Source organism: Pseudovirgaria hyperparasitica, assembly GCF_010093815.1.
Source record: "Pseudovirgaria hyperparasitica strain CBS 121739 unplaced genomic scaffold EJ05scaffold_10, whole genome shotgun sequence".
NCBI lineage: Eukaryota > Fungi > Ascomycota > Dothideomycetes > Acrospermales > Acrospermaceae > Pseudovirgaria > Pseudovirgaria hyperparasitica.
Window position 1 is genome coordinate 539595 of NW_022985558.1, and position 25900 is coordinate 565494.

General features: G+C 52.0%; 13 protein-coding genes across 13 annotated transcripts; 6 read left to right on the top strand and 7 right to left on the bottom strand.

Moving 5' to 3' along the window:
- Positions 1–570: 570 nt before the first annotated feature.
- EJ05DRAFT_440444 (signal recognition particle, SRP19 subunit) lies at positions 571–1439 on the bottom strand (the record flags this gene model as incomplete). The annotated part of the gene is made up of 2 exons (XM_033741930.1): positions 571–881; positions 965–1439. The coding sequence occupies 2 exons, from the start codon at positions 1437–1439 to the stop codon at positions 571–573; spliced, it is 786 nt and encodes a 261-aa protein (XP_033599402.1).
- A 1072-nt stretch (positions 1440–2511) lies between these two features.
- On the top strand, positions 2512–4974 carry EJ05DRAFT_517318 (PLP-dependent transferase). Its single transcript, XM_033748677.1, has 3 exons — positions 2512–3199; positions 3264–3610; positions 3735–4974. The coding sequence occupies exons 1-3, from the start codon at positions 2662–2664 to the stop codon at positions 4476–4478; spliced, it is 1629 nt and encodes a 542-aa protein (XP_033599403.1). The 5' UTR covers positions 2512–2661; the 3' UTR covers positions 4479–4974.
- EJ05DRAFT_477173 (uncharacterized protein) lies at positions 4517–5666 on the bottom strand. Its single transcript, XM_033744190.1, has 2 exons — positions 5194–5666; positions 4517–5104 (listed from the first exon to the last, which is right to left on the bottom strand). Exons 1-2 carry the CDS (start codon positions 5554–5556, stop codon positions 4925–4927), a joined length of 543 nt encoding a protein of 180 aa, XP_033599404.1. The 5' UTR covers positions 5557–5666; the 3' UTR covers positions 4517–4924.
- A 1943-nt stretch (positions 5667–7609) lies between these two features.
- EJ05DRAFT_440760 (kinase-like protein) lies at positions 7610–9591 on the top strand (the record flags this gene model as incomplete). Its single annotated transcript, XM_033741949.1, has 6 exons — positions 7610–8107; positions 8166–8244; positions 8319–8666; positions 8731–9193; positions 9249–9336; positions 9391–9591. 6 exons carry the CDS (start codon positions 7610–7612, stop codon positions 9589–9591), a joined length of 1677 nt encoding a protein of 558 aa, XP_033599405.1.
- Positions 9592–10917: 1326 nt separating this feature from the next.
- EJ05DRAFT_501497 (uncharacterized protein) lies at positions 10918–13122 on the bottom strand (the record flags this gene model as incomplete). Its single annotated transcript, XM_033747121.1, has 1 exon — positions 10918–13122. One exon carries the CDS (start codon positions 13120–13122, stop codon positions 10918–10920), a length of 2205 nt encoding a protein of 734 aa, XP_033599406.1.
- Positions 12981–13637, bottom strand: EJ05DRAFT_48844 (uncharacterized protein). Its single transcript, XM_033745712.1, has 2 exons — positions 13182–13637; positions 12981–13050 (listed from the first exon to the last, which is right to left on the bottom strand). Exon 1 carries the CDS (start codon positions 13514–13516, stop codon positions 13223–13225), a length of 294 nt encoding a protein of 97 aa, XP_033599407.1. The 5' UTR covers positions 13517–13637; the 3' UTR covers positions 12981–13050; positions 13182–13222.
- On the bottom strand, positions 13638–14066 carry EJ05DRAFT_48843 (uncharacterized protein). Its single transcript, XM_033745710.1, has one exon. The coding sequence runs from the start codon at positions 13973–13975 to the stop codon at positions 13760–13762; it is 216 nt and encodes a 71-aa protein (XP_033599408.1). The 5' UTR covers positions 13976–14066; the 3' UTR covers positions 13638–13759.
- Positions 14067–14297: 231 nt separating this feature from the next.
- Positions 14298–15380, top strand: EJ05DRAFT_48852 (uncharacterized protein). Its single transcript, XM_033745720.1, has one exon. It carries the CDS (start codon positions 14384–14386, stop codon positions 15230–15232), a length of 849 nt encoding a protein of 282 aa, XP_033599409.1. The 5' UTR covers positions 14298–14383; the 3' UTR covers positions 15233–15380.
- Positions 15381–15585: 205 nt separating this feature from the next.
- Positions 15586–17345, bottom strand: EJ05DRAFT_477175 (uncharacterized protein). The gene has a single exon (XM_033744191.1). The coding sequence runs from the start codon at positions 16868–16870 to the stop codon at positions 16025–16027; it is 846 nt and encodes a 281-aa protein (XP_033599410.1). The 5' UTR covers positions 16871–17345; the 3' UTR covers positions 15586–16024.
- A 538-nt stretch (positions 17346–17883) lies between these two features.
- On the top strand, positions 17884–18666 carry EJ05DRAFT_511712 (Bet v1-like protein; the record flags this gene model as incomplete). The annotated part of the gene is made up of 3 exons (XM_033748260.1): positions 17884–18105; positions 18158–18320; positions 18374–18666. The coding sequence occupies 3 exons, from the start codon at positions 17884–17886 to the stop codon at positions 18445–18447; spliced, it is 459 nt and encodes a 152-aa protein (XP_033599411.1). The 3' UTR covers positions 18448–18666.
- A 453-nt stretch (positions 18667–19119) lies between these two features.
- On the bottom strand, positions 19120–19916 carry EJ05DRAFT_477177 (uncharacterized protein). Its single transcript, XM_033744192.1, has one exon. It carries the CDS (start codon positions 19776–19778, stop codon positions 19287–19289), a length of 492 nt encoding a protein of 163 aa, XP_033599412.1. The 5' UTR covers positions 19779–19916; the 3' UTR covers positions 19120–19286.
- Positions 19917–19933: 17 nt separating this feature from the next.
- On the top strand, positions 19934–20559 carry EJ05DRAFT_501501 (uncharacterized protein; the record flags this gene model as incomplete). The annotated part of the gene is made up of 5 exons (XM_033747122.1): positions 19934–20002; positions 20061–20099; positions 20154–20189; positions 20250–20288; positions 20410–20559. 5 exons carry the CDS (start codon positions 19934–19936, stop codon positions 20557–20559), a joined length of 333 nt encoding a protein of 110 aa, XP_033599413.1.
- Positions 20560–22868: 2309 nt separating this feature from the next.
- EJ05DRAFT_501502 (uncharacterized protein) lies at positions 22869–24736 on the top strand (the record flags this gene model as incomplete). Its single annotated transcript, XM_033747123.1, has 6 exons — positions 22869–23039; positions 23093–23191; positions 23240–23290; positions 23347–23678; positions 23734–23801; positions 23853–24736. 6 exons carry the CDS (start codon positions 22869–22871, stop codon positions 24734–24736), a joined length of 1605 nt encoding a protein of 534 aa, XP_033599414.1.
- Between the last annotated feature and the right edge of the window lie 1164 nt (positions 24737–25900).

The window sequence follows — 25900 nt, forward strand, 5'->3', positions numbered from 1 at the left end:
TGTGTGTGGAGTAGGTGTGGTGTGGGTGTGTAGATGACGAGGGGGATGGGGAGTGATGAGAAGGTTCACGTGTATCGTGGAGATGTGGTATTGCAGAGTGTCTTGGATGTTAGGTTGGGTGGATGGTTGGATGGTTGGATGGTTGGATGAGTGAAGGGATATACGCAATAGCTTGTTCTGAAGATCGATGCATTTGAGCGCCGGGCCAGGAGTTCTGGAGCTTTGGGTTTACAAGGGAAAGGGAAGGGAGGCGGATGCAGAATGGAGCAAAGATTTTGAGGAAACGTGTTCGTTTGTGATGGTGGACATCGAGCTGGGTCTGAGCGCGAGAGTGGAAGATGGACTCAACGAAACGGAGCTGGAGTGCTTGAGGCTTGAAGTGGCTCGTCCTTCATTCTCATGTAGAGAGCTACGGCTTTGCTGGTCGAGCATGTATATGTAAATATGGGTCTGTATATCATGCTGCCAAGCGGGCCGCTTGGTTGGCTCGACGCTTCGAGCAGCATTCTGCCTCATGAGCTGATAGCTCTCGGAGCTGTGATATGATTCAGTACTCTACAACGCGCTGCATCACTTCTTCTTTTTATCCTTCTTCTTCTTCCCGGCTGGCGCTTCGCTCCCGCTTGCGTTTCCACTGCCGGGCGCTTCGCCTTGCATCTCTGCCATCATGTCTTTTAGGAAGTTCTCGCTTATGCCGCCACCAGTGACTGCTGGTGAATGCAGTGGTAGGATTGTGTTCATCTTCCAGCCGCGAGGCACGGCTGGTGGTGGCGGTGCACCCTTGGGCGCCGGTAGGCCTTGTATGCGGAGGCGAAGCGGAGTTTCTGGTTCGGTGGGGTGCAGTAATAGGTAATCCGAGATGAGGTTGTAGAGGTGGTGTTCTAGGCAGGGACCAGTCAGCAGGTAATCCAACGTCGAGAGAGTCCTGAAAACTGTCATGACCATAGTTAGAGGGTATACGCACTGTTCTGCACGCCTCGCACCACCGACTTCCCCTCCTGCTTCACGCAGACCCTCACCCTCCCCGGATTCGCCCAGTCCTTAGGATGAATCTTGCCCGGCTCAAACACAATCTCCAGACCAGGCGCCTGCACCTGCAACGCATCAATCAGCTCTCGCGCCAGCGGGTTCTGCACCGCCCGGTTCTTGCCCACCCGTCTGCCCTCGGCGCGCGTCCGGCTCGCGTCAAAGTAGACCGGGTATATACATTGCCAGTTCTTGCTGCGGGCGGCTTGTTCGGCTTCGCGCGCGGCGTCGGGCCGGAACTGTGCTTGTGCTTGCATGGGCGGTTGTGCGAATGACGGGCCAGAGCTTAAGCTTGAGCTTGATGGGTTTGGGAGTGAGGCGGGTTGCAGGATGGCGCCGCGGGGATCGAAGTCGGCGATGTCCATCTCGTCGGGGTCGCTGTCTGAGACCTCTTCTACGCGGGCGTGAGACATGATTGTGGTTTTCTTTCGTGCGGACAGTGGTGGTTGATGTGTAGTCGTGTGAGCGCAGGAGGCTGGAGGAGGGGGGCAGATCGGTCGTGGTTCAATTGGCGGTGGATTTTGGGTTTATTATTTCTTCCTGTACCGTGGTTGATTTGGCAACTATTCCCATATCCGAAAAGATGTCAACTTTCGAGCATCTGTGGGGAAATGATTGGTGTCCGCTAATTATGGATGCCCCTCTAAGCCGCCGAGGATGGACCGTCGACGGAGACTAGCGCAGGATGAGGCGTCTGGCATTGTCTCCTGAGGTTGGCCTGTGCACGCCAAGTTGTCTTGTCAACACGTCAAACAACCCTCTCCGTGCCAGACGTATTCCCATGTCCATCGGCCTCTCCGTCACTGACAAGGCTCACTACCGACCCGTCAATAAGTAATGTTGCAAGCGTAGACGAATACCACCGTGTACAAGATCCCGACGGGCCAGCATGACGCGCCATGCCCACGCGCTTGTAGCATTGCAGCTGTAGTCCATGCGAAGCTGATGATCGGGGGGAACACGAGTGACTAGTACACACAAGGCAATTCCTAGTATGAGACGTACAAAGGATCGAAGGTGCATGGCGGTCCAGGATGACCTGCATGCACTACGCAAAGCCGTCAAGAAGGAAAGACAGGTGACGAGGATTGTGATGGGCAGTCCAGATGGTTAATTCGTTGCTTTCTCACTCACTCACGATGCCCAGGGGGTGTGTAGTACTTCTTCCGTGTCCCAAAGATAGCAGACCTATCTTTCTTTGTCTCTTTGCGCCTATTGTCCAACTTTCTCACTCAGCGGGATATCTCTGTCCTTCCCAGACCCTGGCATTATTGAGGATGCCATGTTCTACAGCGGAGCTATCCAGAGTGTCGTCATTGATATGCGCTTTTCCCCCCCTTCAGATGCATCAGAATCATCTGCTGACGTCTTTTCTATGTATCTGAAGTCTTCTAGCTTCGGCCGTGCGTGTTGTTTCTCGGCATGCCGAGTATCCTAGCACCGGTACCGAGTTCAATTGGCTACGTATCTGTAAAGACTGACGACTCTGGAAGGAGATAAGAACTGTCCCGTCAGGCCACCGTCTCGGCCATGTTATTTGAAGACTGGTGCTTCCAGCTTCAAGTCAGTAGTCATACACTTTGGTCGATGATTCTTGCGAACTGAAGACCCTTCACACCTTATTCTGCCGTCAGCATGTCTCCAGCACTGATCAACGACGGCAATGTTGTCGTCAGTCCAACCACCACAAACGGACACGATTCCAAGAACGGACCAACGGTCCAGAAGCGTAGTCTCATCGACCATGATGAGCACAGCTCTGAGCCGGATGCCAAACGCCTCCTGACGGACAAGCAGAACGGAAGTAAGAATGGACATTCCGTAAAGGACAAACTCTCCAACGGCCATGCCGAGACAGAATCACCAGAGCCCGCAAAACCAAGCGCCGTCCTCCACAGATCTCTCCACGAAGACCCCATCACCGTCATCCGTGCGTCTGGAAACTACCTGTACACGAGCAACGGTCAGAAGATCCTCGATGCCACGGGCGGGGCCGCAGTATCCTGCCTAGGCCACGGCGACGAGCGCATCAAGCAGGCCATCAACGCCCAGCTGGACGAAGTCGCATACTGCCATTCGCTATTCTTCGGCACCAACGGCGGCGAGGCCCTCGCACACGAGCTGATAGAAGGCACGAACGGGGAGATGGCGAAGGCATTCATCGTATCCTCAGGTCTGTTCCCGCGTTATCCCCTGTAATAGTTCACAGCGAGCATTGCCAGCTGACAAATCTGTAGGCTCAGAGGCGATGGAAGCAGCGATGAAAATGGCCCGGCAGTATTTCCTCGAGCTGTCGCCCCCTCAGCCGAATCGCACGCGCTTCATCGCCCGCAAGCAGAGCTACCACGGCACCACGCTGGGTGCGCTTTCTCTAGGTGGTCATGTTGCGCGGCGGGCGCTGTACGAGCCTTTACTTGGTACGAACATCTCGCACGTGTCTGAATGTAACGTGTACCGCGGGATGCGTGACGGCGAGGACGAAGTCGCGTACGTCAAGCGACTGGCCAAGGAACTGGACGAAGAGTTTCAGAGGGTTGGACCGGGGAATGTGTGCGCCTTTGTAGCCGAGCCGGTCGTCGGAGCTGTGAGTCTTGTTTTTCGTTCCATCCTCCCGACCCCTTTCCATCTCCTCTCTCCTACCCCTTTCCCAACCCCAGACCTCCACCCAAAATACCTACAAACACAAACTCACCAAACCACCACACCAGGCCCTCGGCTGCGTCCCCGCCCCGGCCCTCTACTTCCCCCTGATATTCCAAATCTGCCGCACCCACGGCGCCCTCCTCATCCTCGACGAAATCATGTGCGGCATGGGCCGCACCGGCACCCTCCACGCCTGGCAACACCCCTCCATCGCCACCACCCCCGACATCCAAACCATCGGCAAATCCCTCGCCGGCGGCTACCAGCCCATCGCCGCCCTCCTCCTCTCCCACCGCGTCGTCGACACCCTCCGCTCCGGCTCCGCCTCCTTCAGCCACGGCCAGACATACCAGGCGCACCCGGTCGCATGCGCCGCCGCGGCTGCGGTCCAGCGCGTCGTGCGCGCAGAGCACCTCGTTGCGAATGTTGCGCGCATGGGCGATTTGTTGGGCCGTGGGCTGCGCGCGCGGCTCGGTGCGCATCCGCATGTCGGGGATATTAGGGGGAGGGGTTTGTTCTGGGGCATTGAGTTTGTGGCTGATAAGGAGGGGAAGAGGGCGTTTCGGCCGGAGGTGGGTGTGGCGAGACGGGTGCATGAGTTGGGGATGAGGGAGGGGTTTGGGATTAGTTTGTATCCTGGGACGGGGTGTGTGGATGGGGTGAGGGGGGATCATGTGCTTGTTTGTCCGGCGTTTAATGTTGATGAGGGGGTTGTGGGGGAGATTGTGGAGGGGGTTGGGAGGGTTGTGGAGGGGTTTTTTGGGGGGTTGGAGGGGGAGTTTGGGGGTGGTGGTGGTGGTGGTGAGTGAGTGATGGGTGCGTGGATGCAGATATGAGATGTATATCTCTTGCTACGATGTGACTTCTTCATAGACTGTACCAGCCACTGCATACGCACATCACAGCCACATCATCCCATACATTACTGGATTTGGCATAAACTATGGAGTACTGACAAGACAAGACAAGACACGTGCCCGCACTGTACGTTGCCATCCAGATCTCACATCACATTACATCATTACATCACATCACGTGCCGAAGACGGACAGAGAGCCCGAGGAGGAAATGACGTCGAGTAATCAGGTACTACTAGGTACCTTCCTTATCCACCTGCCTGACCTCAGCAGGTACGGTTGCGGTAGGCACGGTAGCCGTCCCGTGATAGCGATATGGGCAACGCTGATTAGACTGTCTATCTTCGACTACGTTCGCACGCACTCGTTCACACGCACAGAATGCATGCTGTGCAGAACTAGATCTGCGTACTGCAACTGATGTACATGCAAGTGAGTGAGTGAGAGAGTGAGTAAGTAAGTAAGTAACGGCGGATCAGCAGCCGCGACGGCGTGGAATGTGTTGATGGATGAAAGAGAGGGAAAGAAAAGAATAAAGGAAAAGAGGAGGGGAGGGTGGTGGTTGGTTGGTTGGTTGGCTGTTGTAGTTGTGGTAGTAGTAGTAGTAATAGTAGTAGTGGAGGTGTGGTGATGGTGTTGGACGGGAAGGAACGGGATAAGATAGGACGGGATGAGGGATGAGGTGATGTAGGTAGTAGGTAGTAGGTATTAGTAGGTAGTAGGTAGGAAGGTGGGGCGTGTTGCAAGCAGTGTGTATGGCTGGCGAGATCAGCGTCGGTGCTCGGGATTGACTGGACTGACTGGCCGTCTTGGTGGCGATAGTGAGAGGAGGTGGATATATATGAATGATGTGAGGAGTAATTAGTAGCAGCAGCAGCAGCAGCAGTAGTAGTAGATTCACAGTAGAACAATCAAGCCAGGTACGACGTTCGCCGGCGCCGTTCGTGTGCGCTGTGTTTTGTTCTTTCTTTGTATTCTCTGTAGTCTGTGGGTTCTGCGTGTGGCGTTGTTGACGTCGTTGGCCTGACATGATGGATGAGGGACAGGATGTTGGATGCAGGATGATGGATGATGGACCCCGTAAGTACCCGTAAGACGTCGTGTGGGCAGAGAAAGGGTCCATCCACGGTTTATCCGAATCAGGGGCGGGTTTACTGTATGTGTATTCTGGGTAGGTGGGCAGGTATTATGTAGCAAGTAGGTACAGCGATCATCAACGAGGCTGATGCGTGCGTTCCGTGTTCCGAGTTCCTGACAGTATCATGCTATTATATCAGACGTGTGCCATCATCCATTCGATCAAGCAGGCTCGTGCCGGGCTCGTGCTGGATGGGATGCTGAGGAAAGAAACGTATCATATCTTATTGACTATCCCAGGCCCATCAGTCTAACACAGTGCGTGCAGTACTTGTTAGTGGATGATGGATGCCGATGGATGATGGGCGTCAGACTGCTACAGTAGCTACCTATAACCTATATATGAAGAGGCCGCACCGTGGCCACTGCGCGCACCTGTTGCACATCCACCGTCTACGCATACAGCATACAGCACACACAGCACACACACATAGCCATTGCCGACATTTCTCCCCGGACTCGACCACTCGACCCGCGTGTCTGGCGCGATGGAGATGAAGATTCAGTACAGACGCTGATGCTGTCTGTTCACACCAGTCCCATGCTGCACGCACTCAATCACTCACTCTCAGCCCATCTTTTCTGTACGCGAATAGGGTGTTTCGTGTGGGCAGTGTGAGGGACGGTGACGAGCCATGGTTTTGAAGCCGCCACAAGCGACTAATTAATCATTACTAGCAACCCCGGTCCTGCTGAGTGAGTGGTGGTGGTGGCAGCCCAGCACGGAGCAGGTCGGGGCAGGTCACGGCTGGACAGGGCAGGTATTTCGCCTCCCGACAAGCGCACAGTTCAGCACGTACCCTCAAAACCGGGGCCGCCGCTCGTCACACTTTCAGCTAAACAACCAGGAATACACTCGCTTGGGCAGATTCCATTCAGCGAGTAATTAGAGGCCAAAGTCACGGGCTTGCATCTCTCTCGGTCTTGCTACAACTGCAACACACACTCCGGAAACAGCTCTTGGAGGGCAAGATCTGATATATATCTCTGCAGCAGACATGTGTGAAACTGGCATTGTATTGCATGGAATCATGGAATGAGAATAGAATAGATTGAAAACAGCCAGATATTCATCGTGTCAACTCTCAACCACCGTAGCCAGGCGGAGGCCGCAAATGCAGCAGATTCGCGCTAGCATCAACCGCCCAAACCCTCTCGACATCGCACCCAGTCGTCGTTTTGTCGTTGTCGTTGTCGTTGTCGTTGTCGTCGTCGCCGTTTGTCCTGCCTCCTCGTCTCCATCACTCACTTGTCTGTCGTCGACTCTTGTTGTTTTCCAAGCAGCTGGTCACTGTGTGTCATTCCACAATCCACATTATCCCTCTCCCACAGTGCTGCTGCCACTCGCTCCTGCTCTTTTTCACTGCTTCCTTCACCCTGCCCGGCACACATACGCACACACACACGCACACACACACACCCTTCCTCTACTCGAGGCGGTAACGCGGATCATCTCCGTCTCCAAGCCCTTCTCCACCTTTTGCACGCTGCTGGCTCTCTCCATAATCTGGCCATGTCTCTCTGACTACACTTCTCCCCCAATCCTCTCTCTCTCTCTCCACTCCGTCCTGTCGTCGTCCATATCGACAGACTGAGCTCGACATACTCATCGGCCTCCAGGAGCGTAAGGTTTCGAGTGTCAACGCTACCGTGCTTCCGAGCGCTATTTGCTATCCACGCCTACCGCACATCCTCACATCATGTCGACTCCCTCAACACAAACCGTTCAGCTGCCTCCACACCACCAATACTATGCTCACCATCAATCATACCATCAGCATAATAACCCGTCCAATGCTCACGTCTCGAGCCGCAATCCGCAGTCCACCTACAACGCCTACACCCTCGACTCCGCTGCCGCTGATCTACGCCGAACGACTGCCACCACCGTAAACTCGAGACCGAACCAGCTGCCTCCCATCCAAAGCCCCCATTATTCCACCGATATGACTTCCACAAAAGACAAGAAAACAGACTGGAATGAGTTTTACAAGAATGGCATCCCGAAAGAAGTAATTGTCATTGATGATTCGCCCGAGCCACAGTCAAGCCGAACTGCAGTCACGAACGGCAATACGCGCCATGCCGACAAGAAGCGAAAAACTGCCACATACGAACCCCTCTACCACCAACAAACTTCGTACTCGACCACCCAGACCCCATACTACGACCACACTTCCCCAAATACCACTGCCACTGCCTCGTCTGACAGATCTGCCGTAGCTACCACTGCTACCACCTCATTGGGCTCAAACGGCACCTCCGCCTACATGGCTCCTGTTGCTACTGGCCAAAAGCGGAAGCGAGCTCCTGCAAAAGCTGAAAAGCCCCACAAACGGAGAGAAATTGACCTCAATGATCCAGCTCCTCTGGCTCTTTACCGTGCCCCTCCCAAACCCCCAATCAAGTCGGCTGAAGTCAAGGTCGAGGTTGTGCAAGATATCGTACGTGTTTCAGACCTAGCTACGCAATTTCTTTTTCACTTTGCTAACTTCAAAGCAGAGGCATCATCCCAAGGACAAGGTCGACGATGAAGACGGTCACTATATCGTCATACCTGACGCTGATCTTACCCAACGATGTATGAAACTCACTTCCACTTTTTTTCCCTTTTTCGCTGCCATCCTCTCGTACTGACTTGACTCCCCCTTTCAGATCAAATCGTGAGACTTTTAGGCCAAGGAACCTTTGGCAAGGTCGTCGAAGCCTACGACAGGCAGGAGCGCCAGAAGGTTGCCATCAAGGTTATTCGATCAGTACAGAAATACCGAGACGCCTCTAGGATTGAACTGAGAGTCCTCAAAACGCTGGCATCCAACGATCAGGACAACGCCAATCGTTGTATCCACCTTCGCCATTGCTTCGACTTCCGCAATCACATCTGCATTGTCACGGATCTCTACAGCCAGAGTGTTTTCGACTTTCTCAAGGCGAACCAATTCGTTCCCTTTCCGAGTACGCACATCCAGAAGTTTGCCAAGCAGCTCTTCACAAGTGTAGCTTGTATGTGCACTAGTCCAAGAACATCCCCCCAACCTGACTACCTGCCTGCTAACGCGTGTTTCAGTCCTTCACGACTTGAATCTCATCCACACCGATCTCAAGCCCGAGAATATCCTTCTGGTCAATAATTCCTACCAAACCTTCACGTACAACCGACAAGTCCCCTCTTCTTCAACCTCCACGTCTCGAACGTCACGTCACCGACGAGTCCTTCTTGATCCTGAAATTCGGTTGATCGACTTTGGATCGGCAACTTTCCAAGAAGAGTACCACTCGTCGGTTGTCTCCACCAGGCACTACCGTGCGCCAGAAATCATCCTCAACCTCGGCTGGAGCTTCCCTTGTGACATTTGGAGTATAGGATGTATTCTGGTCGAGTTCTTCACGGGCGACGCTCTGTTCCAGACGCACGACAACCTCGAGCATCTGGCAATGATGGAAGCTGTATGTGGGGGCAAGATTGACAAAGACATTATTCGAGCCGTGCAGAAGTCTGACAAGGGTTCAAGTCGCAACCCTGCCACAAGGTATGTCTCTCCCCTCGTTGCCTACTCGATCGATCCCATCTGACATGTCTCCCAGCTACTTCCGTGGTATGAAGCTCGACTACCCGAACGGAGACACCCAGAAGACGTCGAAGAAGTACGTCAGAGCCATGAAGAAGCTTCATGTAAGTGCGAGCGGCTCCACATTGCCGTTCTTGTGTACTAACCCTTTGTCCCAGGACACCATCCCATGTCACACCGACTTTAACCGTCAGTTTCTTGACCTGCTCAAGAAGATCTTTGTCTATGATCCCAAAAAGCGCATCAAGGCCCACGAGGCCCTCCACCACCGATGGTTCTCAGAAGTCCTCACCGACGATGGCACCGAGGCTCACCGGATCCGGTTGGAGAAGGAGAAGAAGGCTGCACGCCAACGATGACGAGAGCCCAGGCAGCGTTGAAAGCGTTTCGTTACGTTATATACTCTCCCACACATGACGCGCACTTTATCCCGTGTTTCTACCCGATGTTGCATCCATATATATATATATTCAGGCTGGCCTTGTGGGAATTCTACATTGTGCCCCTCAAACCCCCCAACCCTATACGGTTTTTTTTGGATTTGGCTAGTATGGTATGCATGGCGCGGGACCTGGCGTTTGGGACACACACTTGTACGATGTCAACGAGACTAGACAAAAAGCTGTTTTATGATTTGCGCCGTGGTCGGACTTGTGCTGGCGGTTCGTGACGTTGCCGTTGCCGTTGCCGTTGAGGAGTCGTCTTCTTGCTTGACCACTTATTGCCGGCTCCTCGATTGGCGTGGGCAATATTATCCTCATGAATTGCATTGCATTGCATTGCATTGCATTGCATGAGCGATGAGCGTAGAAGTGTGTGTCTTTCTCTCGGGATCCGGGATCCGGGCATAGCTGTAGCGAGCGACTTACCTCTCTACTGGGCGATTTACAAATCTTCAACAATTGATAATTAGGCCTGTTCTTCTGTGGATGTCTGTGTGCGTATGGATGTGTGTGTGTGAGAGAGAGAGGGAGGGAGGGAGAGAGAGAGAGAGAGAGAGAGAGAGAGAGAGAGAGAGAGAGAGAGAGAGAGAGAGTTTGACGATTAGAGAAGACTATAAGACTATAAGACAAAAAGACAAAAAGACAAGCGCAGATATAAGCATGAAGGACCATCAAAAGACAAGACGAGCCAAGACGAATTCATGCTCAGATACAAGACAAAACGAGATTATGCTCAAAAACCCCAAAAAACACACAAGACACTAACTAATTAAGATAAAAAAAAAACGACAAAAAAGACTAACTAGACAACAAGCGGAGCAGTTGAATGGAAGTAGAGTGTGTCTGTCTGGTATAGAATAGCCAGACGCCGCTCTAATACTAGTAGCTTGCGATGAGACTGACTGCTGTGTCTGCTCTGTCTGCTCTGCCTGCTCTGCCTGCCTGCCTGCCTACCTACCTACCTGCCTACCTCGTGCTGTGTGCGGAGTAGGGTGTGCGGAGTAGGGTGTTTTGTTGTTGTGTTTGATTTCCGTGCTTGTTCGAGGTGAGCATATGGTGATTTGTTCGTCTAAGCTTGGTGTTCGTCCAAGCTACTCCTTAATCCATACATTCATCCATCCAATCTTCCATCCAATCTTCCATCCAACGCACCTACGATCCAACCACCTCACAAACAAGACATGCCACATACCACACCCCCTCCAACTCCCCATCTCCCCTCCAAGTCCCATCCCATCCCCCCTACCGCCCCCCCCTCCTCCTCTTCCCCCCCCTCCCCCCACCCAAACACGCCCGCGGATCAAACTCCTCATCCGAATCCGCATCCTCCACCTCATCGACAGCCGCAAGACGGCGCTTACGCACCTGTTGCCCCACAGATCCCACCTTGTCGTCAATACCATCGCCAGACTCTGCCGAGACACCGTCAATGTCATCCTCGTCGGGCTCGCTGTAGGACTTTTGCGTCGCGCGCAGGCCGGCGGCGCTGCGGAGAGAGCGGGTGGGTGGGTCGGAGGTTGTTTGCTCTTCTTCTTCTTCTTCTTCGTCGTCGGTGTCGGTGTCGGTGTCGTCGTCTTCAGGGGTGGTGGGTACATCGACTTCATCAACACCTTTCTTCCCCCCCCTCCCCGCATTCTCCCTATCCCGCCTCGCCTGCCTCACACGCCCAAGCCGCACATCGCCCTCCTCCGCCCTCCGCACCTCCTGCGCCTCCTGATACAGCCAAATACTCCCCTGATGCAAGAGACAATTCGAAAAGTCGGCGTTGGAATGCGGGTCGAGGCCCGCAGCGACACGGTCAGCGCGGTCTGCGTCGAGGCGCTTTTCGAACTGGGAGATTTGGGCGCGCGGGCGGTCGTGCGCGAGTTTGGCGGCGGAGAGGCGGGCGGTGAGGGTGTGGGTGTGGCGGGCGAGTTCGTGGGGCCAGGACCAGGAGGTGCGGTAGAGGGGCAGGGGGATGGGGCCTGGGTAGGAGGGGGGGTTGTTGGTGTTGGATTTGATGGTCTCGAGAAAGGAGAGGGCTTCGGCGTGGGTGGCTTTGTCGGTGTGGTCAAAGGCGGCGCGGTACTTGGCCTTGGGCTCGTTTCTGAGCTTGAGCCGGCCGTCGGCGCGGACGTCGAGGGTGCGGCAGAGGTCGGGCAGGTCGAGGAAGCGCTCGAGGCAGTCGAGGTGGACGAAGCCGGCGACGAGGAACGGGTCTGCGGCCTCGCCGTGCGAGTTCCAGTGCTCGTCAAAGGCGACGCGGTAGTGGCCGTGGAGCATTGTGCCCTTGCCCTTGACCTGCGAAGGGCAGTCTGCGAAGCGGCAGTGGTCGGACTCGCGGGTCGGGTAGCGGCGCGCGGAGTCGGCGGCGACTTTCTGGATCCAGAGCGTCATGCGGCGGGCTTGGTGGCGCCAGGGGTGGTCGTAGAGGAAGTCGCGGATCTGGTCGATGGAGAGGGTTGGTTGGGCGAGCTCGCCGTACTGGTTGTAGGTGAATTCGAAGCCGTGCGAGGAGGTCCAGGCGTTGAGCTGCTTGTTCTTTGCCGGGATGTACTGGTCGTGCATGTACTTCTGGGCCTGCTTGTAGGCGTTGATCTTCTTGGTCCGGTTGCCGCCTTGGGTTTTGCCGTTGACGCGCACCCAGGGCTGGTGCTTGGACTTTTGGGGCTTGAGGATGCGGGTTTCGGGCGTGTCTTCTGCTTCGGCTTCGTCTTCTTCGTTGTCGGGATCGTGGGCGATGGATTGCTTTTGGTGGTGGTATGGAGGGTGGTACATTCTGTGGTTGACGTTGGCGGACATGTAGTTTGTCTGCTGGTCGTATGGGGGCGGGAGCTCGCTGTAGAGTCCTGGATATGGCTGCTCGTAGCTCGTCCTGCTGTCTTGGCCGTGGTATGTGCGCACGTTCGACAGGTCGTCCATGTGGGATGGGAGCCATTGAGAGTCTTGCGGAGCAGGATAGGCGCCGTATTGATGATGCTGGGGAAGCTCGGCGTATTGCTGATGCTGTTGCTGGGGCAGTTCGGCATACTGTTCCTGTGGGGAGTCGTGCAGGAGCTGGTATGAGTCTCCAAGGATCTGGGGGTCGATGGCTGGATCAGACAATTTGGCGTGACTGTTCGGTTGTTGTGAAAACGGGATTGACCACTGCTGAGGATGCATGGTCATGTCTTGAGGATCGAGCTGCACCGGCGGCTGGTAGTGCGAGCGCGGCATGGCTTGCTGTGGTAGAGTGTGCCGTGGCTTCGTGTATGTGAAGCGCGAGACTGCATCGCTGCCACGGACGATTTGCTCGAAGCTCTGACCATCAGGGGTCGGCGAAGTGGTCGAGTCCCGCTCTGGCGTAGCGTAGCGAGAGCAATATCCGGAGTCAGAGCGCTCGTACGGGACGACATACTGCAGTTGTGGAGTCGGTACTCTGTTGGACATGGTGTGATCTTGGGAATGATGCTGAAGCTGGGTGCTCATGTTTGAATAGTGTAGGGAGTTGTGCTGCAAGAGTGAGGGGAAAGGGACGAGGAACACACTGTATATAGGCGCGCTGCTCTCTGTTCCTTGTGACTCGAGCTTATTCAGAACATGCGCCGGAGACGAAACAATGGTCCTGATGGACTGGCTTTGTGCCTGACAATGAAGTCAAGGCGAGTGAAAGGCATGCGTACGTTGTGCTGAGGACACCCAAAAATAAAGAGCCCCAGTGAATACAAAGCGAGGGGGTGACTTGAGATGCACACTCGTTCATGCATAACGAGAACAACGTCAAAGAAACATATGCGGTAGGCGGAGCAGATGGTAGTCCTTTGATTGAGCACACAAGCAATGTGAAACGGGTTTTGTCCATACCCAGTGCGATCAGACTCATTTCTAGCAGATGGATTATCAATCGAATGTTCGTCTGATGTTAGGAAAGGAAAATAATATGATTGTAGTTGCGTGAACTTTTATTCATTCAAACTTCGTATAAACGATCCGTGCTCTTGCCTAATGTATAAAGTCTATGGCCTTGATGAGTCTTGCAGAAAGCGCTTTGATTGGGTATAGATGAAGGTTGAAAAGAGCAAGACTTAGACTAATCGGGGTACTGAAGTCGGAGCGTCGCAAGCAGTCACAGCTCATCGCAGCTTTGAGAGAAACACGATAGACAACCAGTGAATGGATGAGGTCTGCACGCAGATACCATTATCAAAAAGGAAAATGAATGAGAGAAGTAGAACATGGATAGGAATGAGCATGAAAGAAACAAAGCAAGCCTGCCATAATTCCATACATACCCACACACACTTGCGACTTCGTGCGCTGGTGAGTCTACAAATGCGTGCATGATCGTTGAGGTGATCTGGCCGGATCGTGTTTATACAATCAAGTGTCTATAGCTCCCTTCACGAGTATGGGAAAGAGATATAAATGTATATGTATGAGGGTGCAGGAGAGGCTGTGAAAGAGCAGGACGTTATTCCAGCCGCTCTATACCCGAAACAGACTAGTTGCCAAGAACACGCTCAGACGCGTCCGTTCGCGCAACGCGTCTTCATTTCTCTGCACCCCGAATGCCCCTAACACCCTCAACGTCAACGTCAACGTCAACCTCTCTATCACTATACCCCACCTTTCCTCTGTTCTCTCTTCCTTTCATGTCATAAATCTCCACTCCATTCAGGTTGCCTTCTCTGTTTCTGCCATCGAAATTCTGCTTCCCATCTTGCTGCGAACGCTACTATTCGTCAACACAATGCCTTCTTCGACGCCGTCCTCGCATCGACAAAAGCGAGCATTTCTTCCTTCGAATCAAACTTCTCTCGACACGTTCTTCCGCAATGCCCCCTCATCAGAGTCATCGTCGCCTGGCCAGGTGGTATCCGACCGTGAAGGGCTCGCCCCAGCCCTCCCAGCCTCCATCCAGTCCAATCTTCTCACCGTTGGCATGAGAGTGCGCAAATCCGTCCCAGAAGGCTACAAAACACATAAGCTCGGCTTTCATGACGTCCGTTCGACCGACGTAAGACTTCCAGATGCCCCAAGCACGGTCAGTGCCGCGCGACCTGCGGAATTACAGCCATATTGTGGCTTGCTCAACGTTGGTGGATACGGCCCGCAGGAGCGAACGTACAGCACATCGGGACTCGGCAGCGACTATATTCCCGTAGACGCAAGCGGAGTAAATTTGCAATCGGCCGACCCTCTTGACTTTCCGTTCTCCTCGCAAGAGTCCAATATATCATCAGCCAGTAATCTTTCCACGGATAGCATGCCGGCGCGCAACCCAATCCTCCAGCCCTCTTTCTCAAATGCGAACGCAAACATGAACACCACGAAGCGCTCGTCAAAACGCGCGTTGCAAGTAGATGACGACGAGGATCTCGGACTACCCTTCCCTCAGCCGCAAACACACTCGTCACGAGCATTTGCACGGCCCAAACTAGGTCGCCGTCGCAGCCCGCGACTCGCGCAGCAACAATCAACGCTACACAGTTTCAATTTCACACCACCACCCAACGATGGGGTCGACTTTGAGGAAGCGACCTTTTTCAAGGCCGATGACTGGAAGGATAACGACATGGACACCGAGAACGACATTTGATCCTTGTTCGAATCACTCTGTTTTATTAGCAGCGCTTTGATTATATCACAACACACTCATTGAATACATCTTGTACAGCACAAAACTGTGCGCCAGCCAGCATATCTCGCATTAGAAAAACGAAGCCTCATCGTCGGCATGAACTGCTTTCTCCGTTCTGCGCAAGGCCTAGATCTGAAGTATTTATATCATGACAGACCCATGACCGGGCTATCAGCAGTACTGTACATGCTGAATACATGCATATCATTGCCACACAACCGGCATCCTATTTCTGCTCTTACACCAGAACGCCATCAATCGCGGCTACCACACCACTGAAATGTGAATATCGGCTTTCCCGAGCGTTTCTCAACCTCGCAAGGGTAAACGCGCTCGACAGGCACGTCGCAAAATCTATTTGCCATGCGTAGTGCATGGAATGACTGCAGTGCTATTGAACCAACATAGGAATAAGTACATAGCATTGTATAGACGAAAACAGCCTTCGTACTTTCAGTCACCATAGATCGGGAGATCGACCTGACCTTGTCATGGTCACAGTTACGAAGAGAGTTTCGTCTCAGACAACTGGCCTTTTACCAGGTATGCAGACAATACTCTACCTTTTCTCCCCACGGCATGAATTCAAACATGTAGTGTACACGAGGACAGCAACGAATCAGTTACTATTCGAGAAATGACCAAAATTTTTTTTCTTTTATTTATTTGTTATATAATCGCTCCGACCCTACATGGGTATGTCCAGACTCCAAAACACCATCCTCCAGCGCTGTGCTCTGATCAGGTCGTCTATGCGATATCGACCTTCTTGATCTCGACATAGTCCTTATCCAACTTCGGCACATCAACTCTCAGGATCCCATCCTCGAGCTTCGCAGTAATCATATCCGCGTCCACAGGCGCCGGGTTCGCCCTGCTCCCCAATCGCACCTTCCTTTCAAACGCGCCAACACGCCTCTCATTCAAGGCCAGCGTCTTGACAAAGTCCTCGTCACCAGGCCGATGGATGACGCCCGCGATGCTCAACTCGGACTTCTCGGCGTCCCAGCTGACGCCGACGTCTTCCTTCTTGGCGCCGGCAAGGGAGACGTGCACGACGAAGGAGGCCTCGGTGTCGAACACGTCGGCCTCGGGCTCGAAGTCTTCCTGCGCGGTGGCCTCACGCGTGTTGCCGTTTGTGTTCTCGTCGTCGGCCAAGCTGTTTAGCCATGCGCCCAGGCCGCCCATGGGGAAGCCGCCGAATGGACCGCCGCGTCCTCCTCGTCCGCCGAAGCCGTGGCCCCGTCGGCCGTGGCAGCCACCGCGTGGGTGGGAGTGTGGGTGTGGGTGTGGGTGGTGAGGCAAGGGGCCGTGTTGGGGGGCGTCTGGAGGTGGTGGAATGCCTTCTGCGCCGCGAGGCGGTGGAGGAGGAGGAGGTGGTGGGATGTAGTCTGCGTTGCCGGGACCTGGGGGGGGAGGCGGGCCGTGGTGGAATGCGCGAGGACCGCCGAAGCCCCAGGCGAAAGGGTGTTGCTGTCCGCCTTCGTGACGGCCTCGTTGGGCATTGAAGAACGGGTGCTGCGAGCCTTGCTCTTCCATGTTGGCGATGAAGTCCCAGAACGGGGCAGTTTGGTTGAGGTATTGGATGGAGGGCATGTTTGTGTTGTTGTGATTCCGATGACTTGGTTGAGATAGATGTATGTAGGTGAGTGAGAGAAGTGATTGTTGATGATGGACAAAGAACGAGATACACAAAGCAGAAGAAAGAGCAATATATATATATCCCTACCTAGATCCAGGCAGAATGGACGCGTACGCACACACACTCACACACTCACACGGAGGCGACTTCAGAGACCAGTCACCATTCCAGCACCACAGCCAACCGCCCCTCGAGGCCCCGAGAAGCCTGTATTGTTAAGCGGGAAATAGTCGACCGCGGAACGTTCTACTGCATTCCTGAAAGAAAATCATGTTTTGTCTTTGGTGGTTGCTGACTGACATGGACGTCGACAGGCTTCTACGGTGCGTAAGCCTGGTGTTTACTTGTGGATTCGCCACATTGTGGCTTGATCGCGGGAGATAGAAGTGCCCGACGCCCCGACTGCCGATGCACTTTCGCATCCGAATCTGAAAAGTCGACTCTGCAGTAGATATGTGAGGTCTCTAGTCGGACCCGAATGTGGTCTTACTGTACGCGTTCTGCGATGAGTCAGATATGATGGATATACCGAGACTACGCGTCTATCAGGATCTATTTTATGAATGCCATTCCGACTAGAAACGCCCGCATCAACTACTAGGCCGAATTCGGTTAGAGGAGCCCTACAATGATCTAAGCTTAAAGTAGTAGTGTTGAATACCTATCTATCGCTCTGAGGTAGATAGAATTATCATAGAGCTAAGTCGATATTCCAAATTTTGCATAAAACTTGGATCTCATATATACTTGATATAGACTAAACGTCTATTTAATGTACTATGTGTGGTCTACTGTAACTTTGTAGGGCACTAGCTAGCAGGTATAGCATTCATACCTGTAGCTACGTCACAACGCCGTAGTGGGGCAGCAGGCGCTGGGTGCAGTGTAGGCTAGGTACTCACTCGCACGCAATCCTGGATTCAAGCATCAACAAACAACTTCACTCAGAATCTAAGCAGCCAGCGGAATGTCTGACCGAATCCCCACCTCCACCTCCGTCGTCGAGTCAGCCGTCATTGACGCCCCGTTCAGCGATGTCTGGCACTTGATCAAGCTCCAGGACTTCTCAAAGTTCTGGTCTAGTCTCACCACCAGTGAATTCGTCAAGGGAGCTTCCCCGGAGACCGACATCGTCAAGTGGGCTTTCAAGGATGGAACCGAGCTGGAGGTCAAGCAGGAAGCACATTCTGTATGTATAGTGATGGGCTCGTCGAGCATATCGCTAACTGTGGATGTGTTAGTCCATCGACTACTACATCACCTACTCTGTCATCTCCTCGCAGCCTGCATTGACGTACTCGTCCGTCATCAGCACAATCAAGCTCTTTCCTGTCACTTCTGGAACGCACGAAGGTCAGACCTTTGTTCAATGGTCGGGAAACTTCTCTAGCGATGCCGATGCTGGTAAGTAACTCTGGATTATCCTGTATGTTTACGTATCGCTGATCATGGCATAGGTGTGATCGAGGATGCAAAGTACAAGCGCCGCGAAGCTCTAGCCGATCTTGCCAAAGTTGTTTGCAAGAAGTAGAGAACTACTGAACGAAGCACACCTCTTCACGATAAGATCGCATGGACGGATGTTGGAGAGTGGCTAGGGACTGGATTGAAAAGACATGAGTTACGACAACGAGTAGCCTATCTGTAGAACGAAGGCGTCGAAAGCAATGAATATAAGAACATAAGGGCAATAGCATTACCATTAACAACACATTGACTAGCGCGACCATTGACATAACCATCTTCCTTGACTATGGCCATAAATTGCAACACACGGAACAAACCGCTATCCGTGCCACATATGCTGACGATTCAAGATCATTTACAGTATCATCGTGATGACCTAGGTTCGTTAACATCCTAGTCGCAAGAAACTTTACACACGTCTCAGACTTTGCTGTACCCCTGACCACACCAGGGGTATCGTTTATTCGCCACGTTAGGTCCTGCCAGACCAAGACTATAACTACAAGCATTTTCTGCATTCCCCGGCATCACGTCAATTCTTCAGCCTCTTTGGAATTAGCGCAGATAGATCATCTAGTTTAATACGGCGATACAATTTCAAGTCAATGCCCCATGGTCAAGCCTTGCAAACACAAGAAGCTTGATTGACTTACGCGTCCCCACTCTATACTACATACTGATCCGAACTTCAGGCCTACCGCGTGGCATACTTTTCAGTAAGCGTTCCAGTCTCAACGTGGGCTTCCTATATGAAAAATCATATACTAGTATCATCACAGGTAGGCGTCAATGTAACGAGAGCAGGATCAGATTCTGGTAATTGCGAGGCGCCCGGCGCATGAACCAGAGCATCAATCCCAGACTTACCCTAGTCCAAAGCAACACTTGATATCCGTTGCGAACTCAAAGACAACCGTGATGATCTGCGATAGTGTTGTTCAACATCAAGCTCTCGGACAGCTGCTGATGCTGGGTAGGTTCGAGCCAAAATTGAAGAAGTTCAATGCACATACTAGGATGACGGTGAATTTCTTCCCACGTTCGAGCATGGGTGAGGGGATCTACGATAGGAGTACCCGACAGTATATCCTTTGACCCTGTCTGTGTTCTCATCAACACCGTTCCAGTGGTACTCATGTTGCACCACATTTCTACATTCTGCTCCGATTCGACTTCATAAGCCACCACTTTATCTTCACCGGGCAAGATGCGAAGATCCCACAAGATTAAGTACTCTGGCCTTCTCCATGAAGCTATAGCTAGACTCCGAGATATATTCGCGCTGTCCGGCGTCGACCCTACTATCACTTGTAATAAACCTTTGGCACGGAACAATATACACCGATACAGCAAGTCCGGAAACGCATTCCGTAACCAGTAGCTGTTATGTTGCATCACTCGTACACCGCGATGGCACACTCGACGAAGACAAGAGCAGACATCCAAGTATAAAAACAACAACATTTCGCGTCTTTCGAAATACCTCACTAGCAACCAAGTCCTACAATCTCCAGTCTTTCGCTATCTACGCTATCCATCTGTGATCGACCATGGTCGCAATCAAGGCTCTGTTCCTAGCCTTCGCCGCCATTGGCGCCGTCGCTGCCATCCCCGTCGAAGTCAGTCGCACATACACTCGATAAGGTATACTAACTTCTCAGACTGATTGCTTCACAGGCTGCTTCCCGCCTCCCTAAGCTTCCCCCAAACTTCCCAGTAAGGCATCTCGGCGCATGTATTCGCTCATGTCTAGTCTAATCCACTATCCAGACCTTCACTCGCCCCCCACCACCACCTCCATCCGGCGTTCGTCCTGCACTCTCTCCGCATCTACATTACACAAAAGACTAACAGCACATACACCAGACTCCTCCTCCCTTTCCCCCTCCTCCACGTCCCTCGGGTGTATGTCCCCCCCCTCTCTCTCTCTCCCCTTTCTCATGTCTTGTCTTGTCTTGTCTTGTCCCCTCTAGTCTCTCTCACTCAGTCCGTACCATATCGAGACTTTAACACTTTCTGCGAATAGACTCCCCCACCTAGACCCCCACCTCCTTCTGGCCTGGCCCGTCGTGCGCCCCCTCCCAGCTTCTCCAGACCACCGCCTCCTCCCCCGAGTGGGACACCTGGACCGAGGCCGCCGAGGCCTCAGCCTACTCCGACTGCGTCGTTTTTGTAGATGGTTGTGGTGGGATTACTACTACGTCGGGGAATCTTGGATTGGGATGTTATGGTGAGATTTGGAGTGGTGGGTGGTGTATAGCAACGATTGGGGGAGGATGGAGATTGGATTTTGAATCTAGGTTGGGAGAGGGTTTGGGGGATGTGTTGGGATTGCTGGTTGGGTGCTTTGTTGGGGGTAGTGTTTATCTTGAATATACAGTCGTTACTGCTGACTTTTTTGCGTTTCGGATGTGGTGGTGGTATGTGCTCGCGCGAGGGAACTCATTTGGATGTATTCACAGGTATTGCATTGCCCTATCATATGAGATATTTCACTAACAAAACGCGCGGACTAAGCCTTCACGTTGGCTAACACTGCTGTCCATCATCCCACTCCACCGCAATAGCAGTCCGTGTGGTAATTCACTACGTCGTCTGATTGTGATAATTGTGTTGTGTGTGTCTCATGTTAAGACCAGATTACGACGCACTTTTCCCCAATGTGGGTGTAGGCCCTTGTTCGACTGTGAGACACTCCATGCTACTGGGACAAATCGCATTCAGGAACAGTGCATTTGAATTGACGAATCAGCGGTTTGTTGAGCGGATTAATTCAAGGAGCTGTCAGAATGCGACTGAGCGTGCTGTGGGTAGTGGTGTTCGAGGCGTTTGCATGGAAGGCAACGGATCTGAGAGTCGGGAGAGGGGTGGTCACACGAACCGTTCACCTCAGAGCGAGCCTTGCCGACGTTCCTGGACATGAGCTTGTTGTCAGTAAGTGAGTACGTCCTACCAGAGAGATGCAGAAGTGGCATATATATAGCACGGGACTTTGTCGTGTACGCAGCAAACAGCAAACATCAATTGGGTTTCAGCCCTATGTGATTGTATTCAGCATTCTATGGTGCAGCAGCATGTGCACAGATCCCAGAGATTCCGCACCTGATGATATCCGTCAGTCAAAAATGATCTGGTCAAAACAAACGAGCAAATCATATATACAAAGGCGGAGATCAGAATGTGTAAGAAAAAGAACAACATATTTTGAAAAATTCTGTACTTTTGTATGATTTATCCTCATGTGGAATTGGTGTTATTCATGAAGGGAATGTGAGGGGGGAGGGGTTCGACTTACCATTTTCTTTGTTGAACGACAATGCCTTCAGCTGGAAAGGCAGAAAGGTGATCCTACAGTTTCTTGAGGGTGATTCGAGCGGTAAACTCGACAAGTTCATTCGCCACCTGTCAACGTAGCCAGTAAGGCCGCGCGTTTTGTCTGCGGCGTTCACGCCAGTCGACAAAATTCTGCGGTGATCTAGTGGTGCAGAAAGGTACCAGCCGCGGCATGCGGATTAGTGCGAGTATCACAGTTCATAAAGGGTTGAATGGAGTGAAGATCTGGAGCTCATTGAGTGATGGAAGAATGTTTGGAGGTGCGAAAGGAATGGCATTTGGGTGGAAGAAATTTGACTGAGTCTTGGCGGCCCGTGCCAATTTGTTGCCTTGCCTCACTTGTACCTGCAGCCTTACGAGGCTCCTCTTGTGGCTTTCACTTCGTATCTCCCCAAGAACTTACCAAGCTTGACCTTGAAGTCCAAGAGTATGCATCATACTACTTCTTGCCCTCTCAGCGCTACAATATGAAGCGAATATATTGTCAGAGAGGAATTCGGGAATTTCGAATCGACTTCCCACCGCGGTCGTTTCTCTTGCTTCTCTGGCGGTCGAGCCAGGCCCGGTCTGCTGGCAATATCGCCTTCAATATGCTAAGAAAAGAACACCTGTCTTAGGTTCGCTTGTCCTTCCGATCGCACTGCTATGCTATCTTTCACAAGTCTCTACTTGTAAGAGTCCTGTATTGCTATGTCCAAAGAGCTAGGAGAGCATTCAAACCACAATCTGCTCCTCGGATCAACGAAGTGCATACGTGTGTTTGAACATATCTTGCTTATCTGAGTCGTAACACGGTGGGGAGTCTATGCTATTGGCGAGAGCTTCTGCGGCCGATCAGCTCTATATCGACATCCGATGTTTCTGGATCTAGTTGCCTTGTATCACTACTGGCGCCAACTACCATTCACACGGCTTTTAAAGGATTCGGCATGGCTCTCCCAAGACTGGCAACTGGGCCATCTGTTAATGTCATGTCGACATTTACCATACCCCAACGCCATTAAAGCCGCAGTGTATGCGAAGGTGACTGTCCTGAATGGGTAAGTCAGCAGATGTGCAGTGTCCGCTTCCCTTAAATGATCACTTCCTGCTGCTTGACTCCAGAAGGGTTCCGTCATGCACTAATCTTACAACAATAAATCGAGATCAATCATGTTCGACGGCACTGGTACGCCGGCGGGAGTTGAGCAAGCTGCTGTATGTGCTCTTCTGCCTCTTGCTTGGTTGACCGTCATCGCCAGATTCTGCAGATTCTGGTATCGTGGAAAACACATCAAGTCGAGATCGATCGGCTGGGACGATTTCTTTATGCTTCTCACCTCGGTCTGTCATACCTCTTACGGTGTTGAGCACTGTAAACTGACTGAACTGAACAGCTTTTGTTCTCAATCTATTGCGCCTTCATGGTAGTCCTCATCGATCGTGGAGGATTTCGGAAAAGGCCTCTTGCTGACACGCTCCCGCGGACTGCAATCGTACGTTTTTGTGGCTAATTGAGAGAACCATACTGACGGCCTCATAAGTATGTTGTATTATCTGAAGTATTCTATATTCTCACCACTATTTTCCTCAAGGTATGGCTGTATCTGACCCTCTGCGTAAACTACACTGACCAAAACTCGCCTCAAAGGTGTCCATAGGACTCTTCTTTCTGAGAGTTCTATTACGACCTTGGCAAAGATGGGCCTTCTACGTTGCTTTGAGCTTTGCCACTGCTGCTGGTACAACATACGCTTTCCTAGCGACCTTCCAGTGTGGTTTGCCTACAAAACTTTTCCAGAACATCATTCACGACAAGTGTTTACCACGTTCGGTCAATCTCGGTTTCAGCTACATGTACTCGATCACAAATATCATCGCAGACCTGACCTTTGTCTTGATCCCTATATGGATGCTCAGAAACTCGCAGATGGGCCGGCGAGCGAAAATCTCCGTGACATTTGTCATTAGTCTCGGGGCCACGTAAGTTACCACATCTATTAATGACAGGATCCCGACTAAAAGACAATTATCGCAGAAGTTCTGTTGCTAGTATGATTAGGCTTAAATTCATAAACGGTAGTGTTTTTGGGCCAGATTTCTTCCGTATGATACTTGAAACCCCACGTGAGGTACATTAGTTGACGCTCATCCCAGAGAACGCAAGCAACCTCGCATTCTGGAGCACGATCGAACCAGGGATCGGCATTGTCGCAGGCTCACTTGCCACATTACGCCCACTCCTGAGAGCCGCTATCTCTCTGGCCTGTCACGGAATCTCAAACACCGTGTCTGGAAGTCGGAGCCAGTCCGGTCACAACAAGGGCTATTCACGTTATGGGAGCGAACAGCTTCGCATGTCAACCTTCAAACAGGCCCATGCTCCTGATGGATCTCAGCCTTTCGACGATAACGACAAAAGAAACTCATACACTGCCAATATCAGTGGTGGAAAGGCCGCACTGTCGCCGCCATTTCCTCCAAAGAATGCGATGTTCAGTTTTTCGTCGACCAAACAGCTCAAAAGATATAACAACCACTTTAATTCTAACGACTCCACAGCCTCAAGTATCCACAGTCTGAGGGATTCCAAGGCACGCCACCACCGCCGGTATGTATCTCTCACCGACTCCAGCGACCGCGTAGGTTCAAAGTATTCTAAAATGATGCGCCCCGGCTATCGATCGTCGGTTGCCGTTCCCAAAACGAATCTGAGCTTACGACATCCGAGACACTATCCAAAGAGATATGGGTCAAGCTCATCCGCTCGCGGGCCCAGCCCTGGAAATCTTCGAAGGCACCAGCAAGGGCGTCATCAGCGCTACCAGTCTGATTCAACTGCGGCGAGCAACACGAGTTTAGATGGCTGGACCCATTCCATGTCCACGGTCAATAGTGATCGCTCAATAAGAAAGGTAGTGGAAGTAGCGATAACCCGAGAGATCAACACTGAAGGCATCGGTCGTCATCGCGCAAACCGTTCACCAAGCGGCGAAACGAACGCCATCGGATCGAAAGGAGTCCACGAGTATATAGCTTGAACCACAGTCTGCTGGTCATGACCCTGTCACTCGAACGTCTGATATTGTCCGACGAGAAGTGGCGGCGCACAACTCGAATAAGAATCTTCGTGTAAATATCTATTGGCGTTCAGGGGCGGATATACCCGTTTGCTATCACTTCAGGGATTATTGTCCTCTAATTCACTCTCATCGAATCTTGAATTCTTTTAATATCTTGTGGTATCATAGTGACAAACATGCCGAACGTGACCGCCGCATCATAACAACACCGATTTACCCATCAGATGATGAACTCCCACTATGCCTCAGTCACATTTTGACCCGACAACCCGCCATTTTAGTGCAGCACATACTGACATGCAATATCATCACACAAACATGTCTATTCTATACATCAGGTAGTAGGCATATCATGTTGTCTAGTTTCTGTCAATCGGGACGAGCCCGAAAGAAGCCATGAAAGTATATATCCACATACTGGGCTGGAGCCCAGGGGAGAAATTGTTCCCGTCAACAGTGTGGGAGCGTGATAGAGCATGCGACCATAAAGAAGGACAAGAAAGGAAACAGACAACAATCGCGATGCACTCGACGCGAAATCTAAACAGCACCATGGGTCTGCATTCAGCAATCTTTATGAAAGAGATTGGCGCCACTTGTACTATGTATGTATCCGCAAGCTGAGAAAAATGTCCGGGGATCGAGTGTAGGCAAGAAACTCTCCCATTCACGCACGGCTATACTAACGACGGCAGTGGATATGAGGGCATTAGTAATGGATATAGTAACTCCATGGCAGTGGTATGAATTACAGATTGTATTCTAGACCGCTGTTGGAGTATCCGCCGCGAAGTCGTCGCTATCCGTAGTGCCCATCACTGTCCTCGGTCTAGGCATTAGTTGGATGGTATTATGTTTTGCTACGTTGACCTTCAAAGGATTTACACCATGTGGATTGCTGAATATGACAGACGACACACTGTCATGTGAGATGGTTCTAGATGATTAGACTGATTTGATCGTGAGACTTCGAGAAGTTGGTTATTGTCGCAGCAGGTTCTTAGGGGAGAAAGTCACATCGATCAGACAGTCTTGAGTACGAGTGTTAAAATTTGAATAAGCTTTCAGGGGTACGTAATTACTGTTCGTACCGTCATTTCAGGCAATAGCGAATAGCCTGAT

Excerpts from the sequence above, each read along its gene's own strand:
- EJ05DRAFT_477175 (XM_033744191.1), bottom strand. The coding sequence starts at position 16,870 with ATGCCCTCCATCCAATACCTCAACCAAACTGCCCCGTTCTGGGACTTC.
- EJ05DRAFT_48844 (XM_033745712.1), bottom strand. The coding sequence starts at position 13,516 with ATGAGTCTGATCGCACTGGGTATGGACAAAACCCGTTTCACATTGCTT.
- EJ05DRAFT_517318 (XM_033748677.1), top strand. The coding sequence starts at position 2,662 with ATGTCTCCAGCACTGATCAACGACGGCAATGTTGTCGTCAGTCCAACC. Across the intron at positions 3,200-3,263 it reads GGCATTCATCGTATCCTCAG|GCTCAGAGGCGATGGAAGCA; the intron begins GTCTGTTCCCGC and ends ACAAATCTGTAG. Across the intron at positions 3,611-3,734 it reads CCGAGCCGGTCGTCGGAGCT|GCCCTCGGCTGCGTCCCCGC; the intron begins GTGAGTCTTGTT and ends CCACCACACCAG.
- EJ05DRAFT_48843 (XM_033745710.1), bottom strand. The coding sequence starts at position 13,975 with ATGCACGCATTTGTAGACTCACCAGCGCACGAAGTCGCAAGTGTGTGT.
- EJ05DRAFT_477177 (XM_033744192.1), bottom strand. The coding sequence starts at position 19,778 with ATGCAACATAACAGCTACTGGTTACGGAATGCGTTTCCGGACTTGCTG.
- EJ05DRAFT_48852 (XM_033745720.1), top strand. The coding sequence starts at position 14,384 with ATGCCTTCTTCGACGCCGTCCTCGCATCGACAAAAGCGAGCATTTCTT.
- EJ05DRAFT_477173 (XM_033744190.1), bottom strand. The coding sequence starts at position 5,556 with ATGTCAGGCCAACGACGTCAACAACGCCACACGCAGAACCCACAGACT. Across the intron at positions 5,105-5,193 it reads ATCACCTCATCCCTCATCCC|CCAACCAACCAACCAACCAC; the intron begins GTCCTATCTTAT and ends CAACTACAACAG.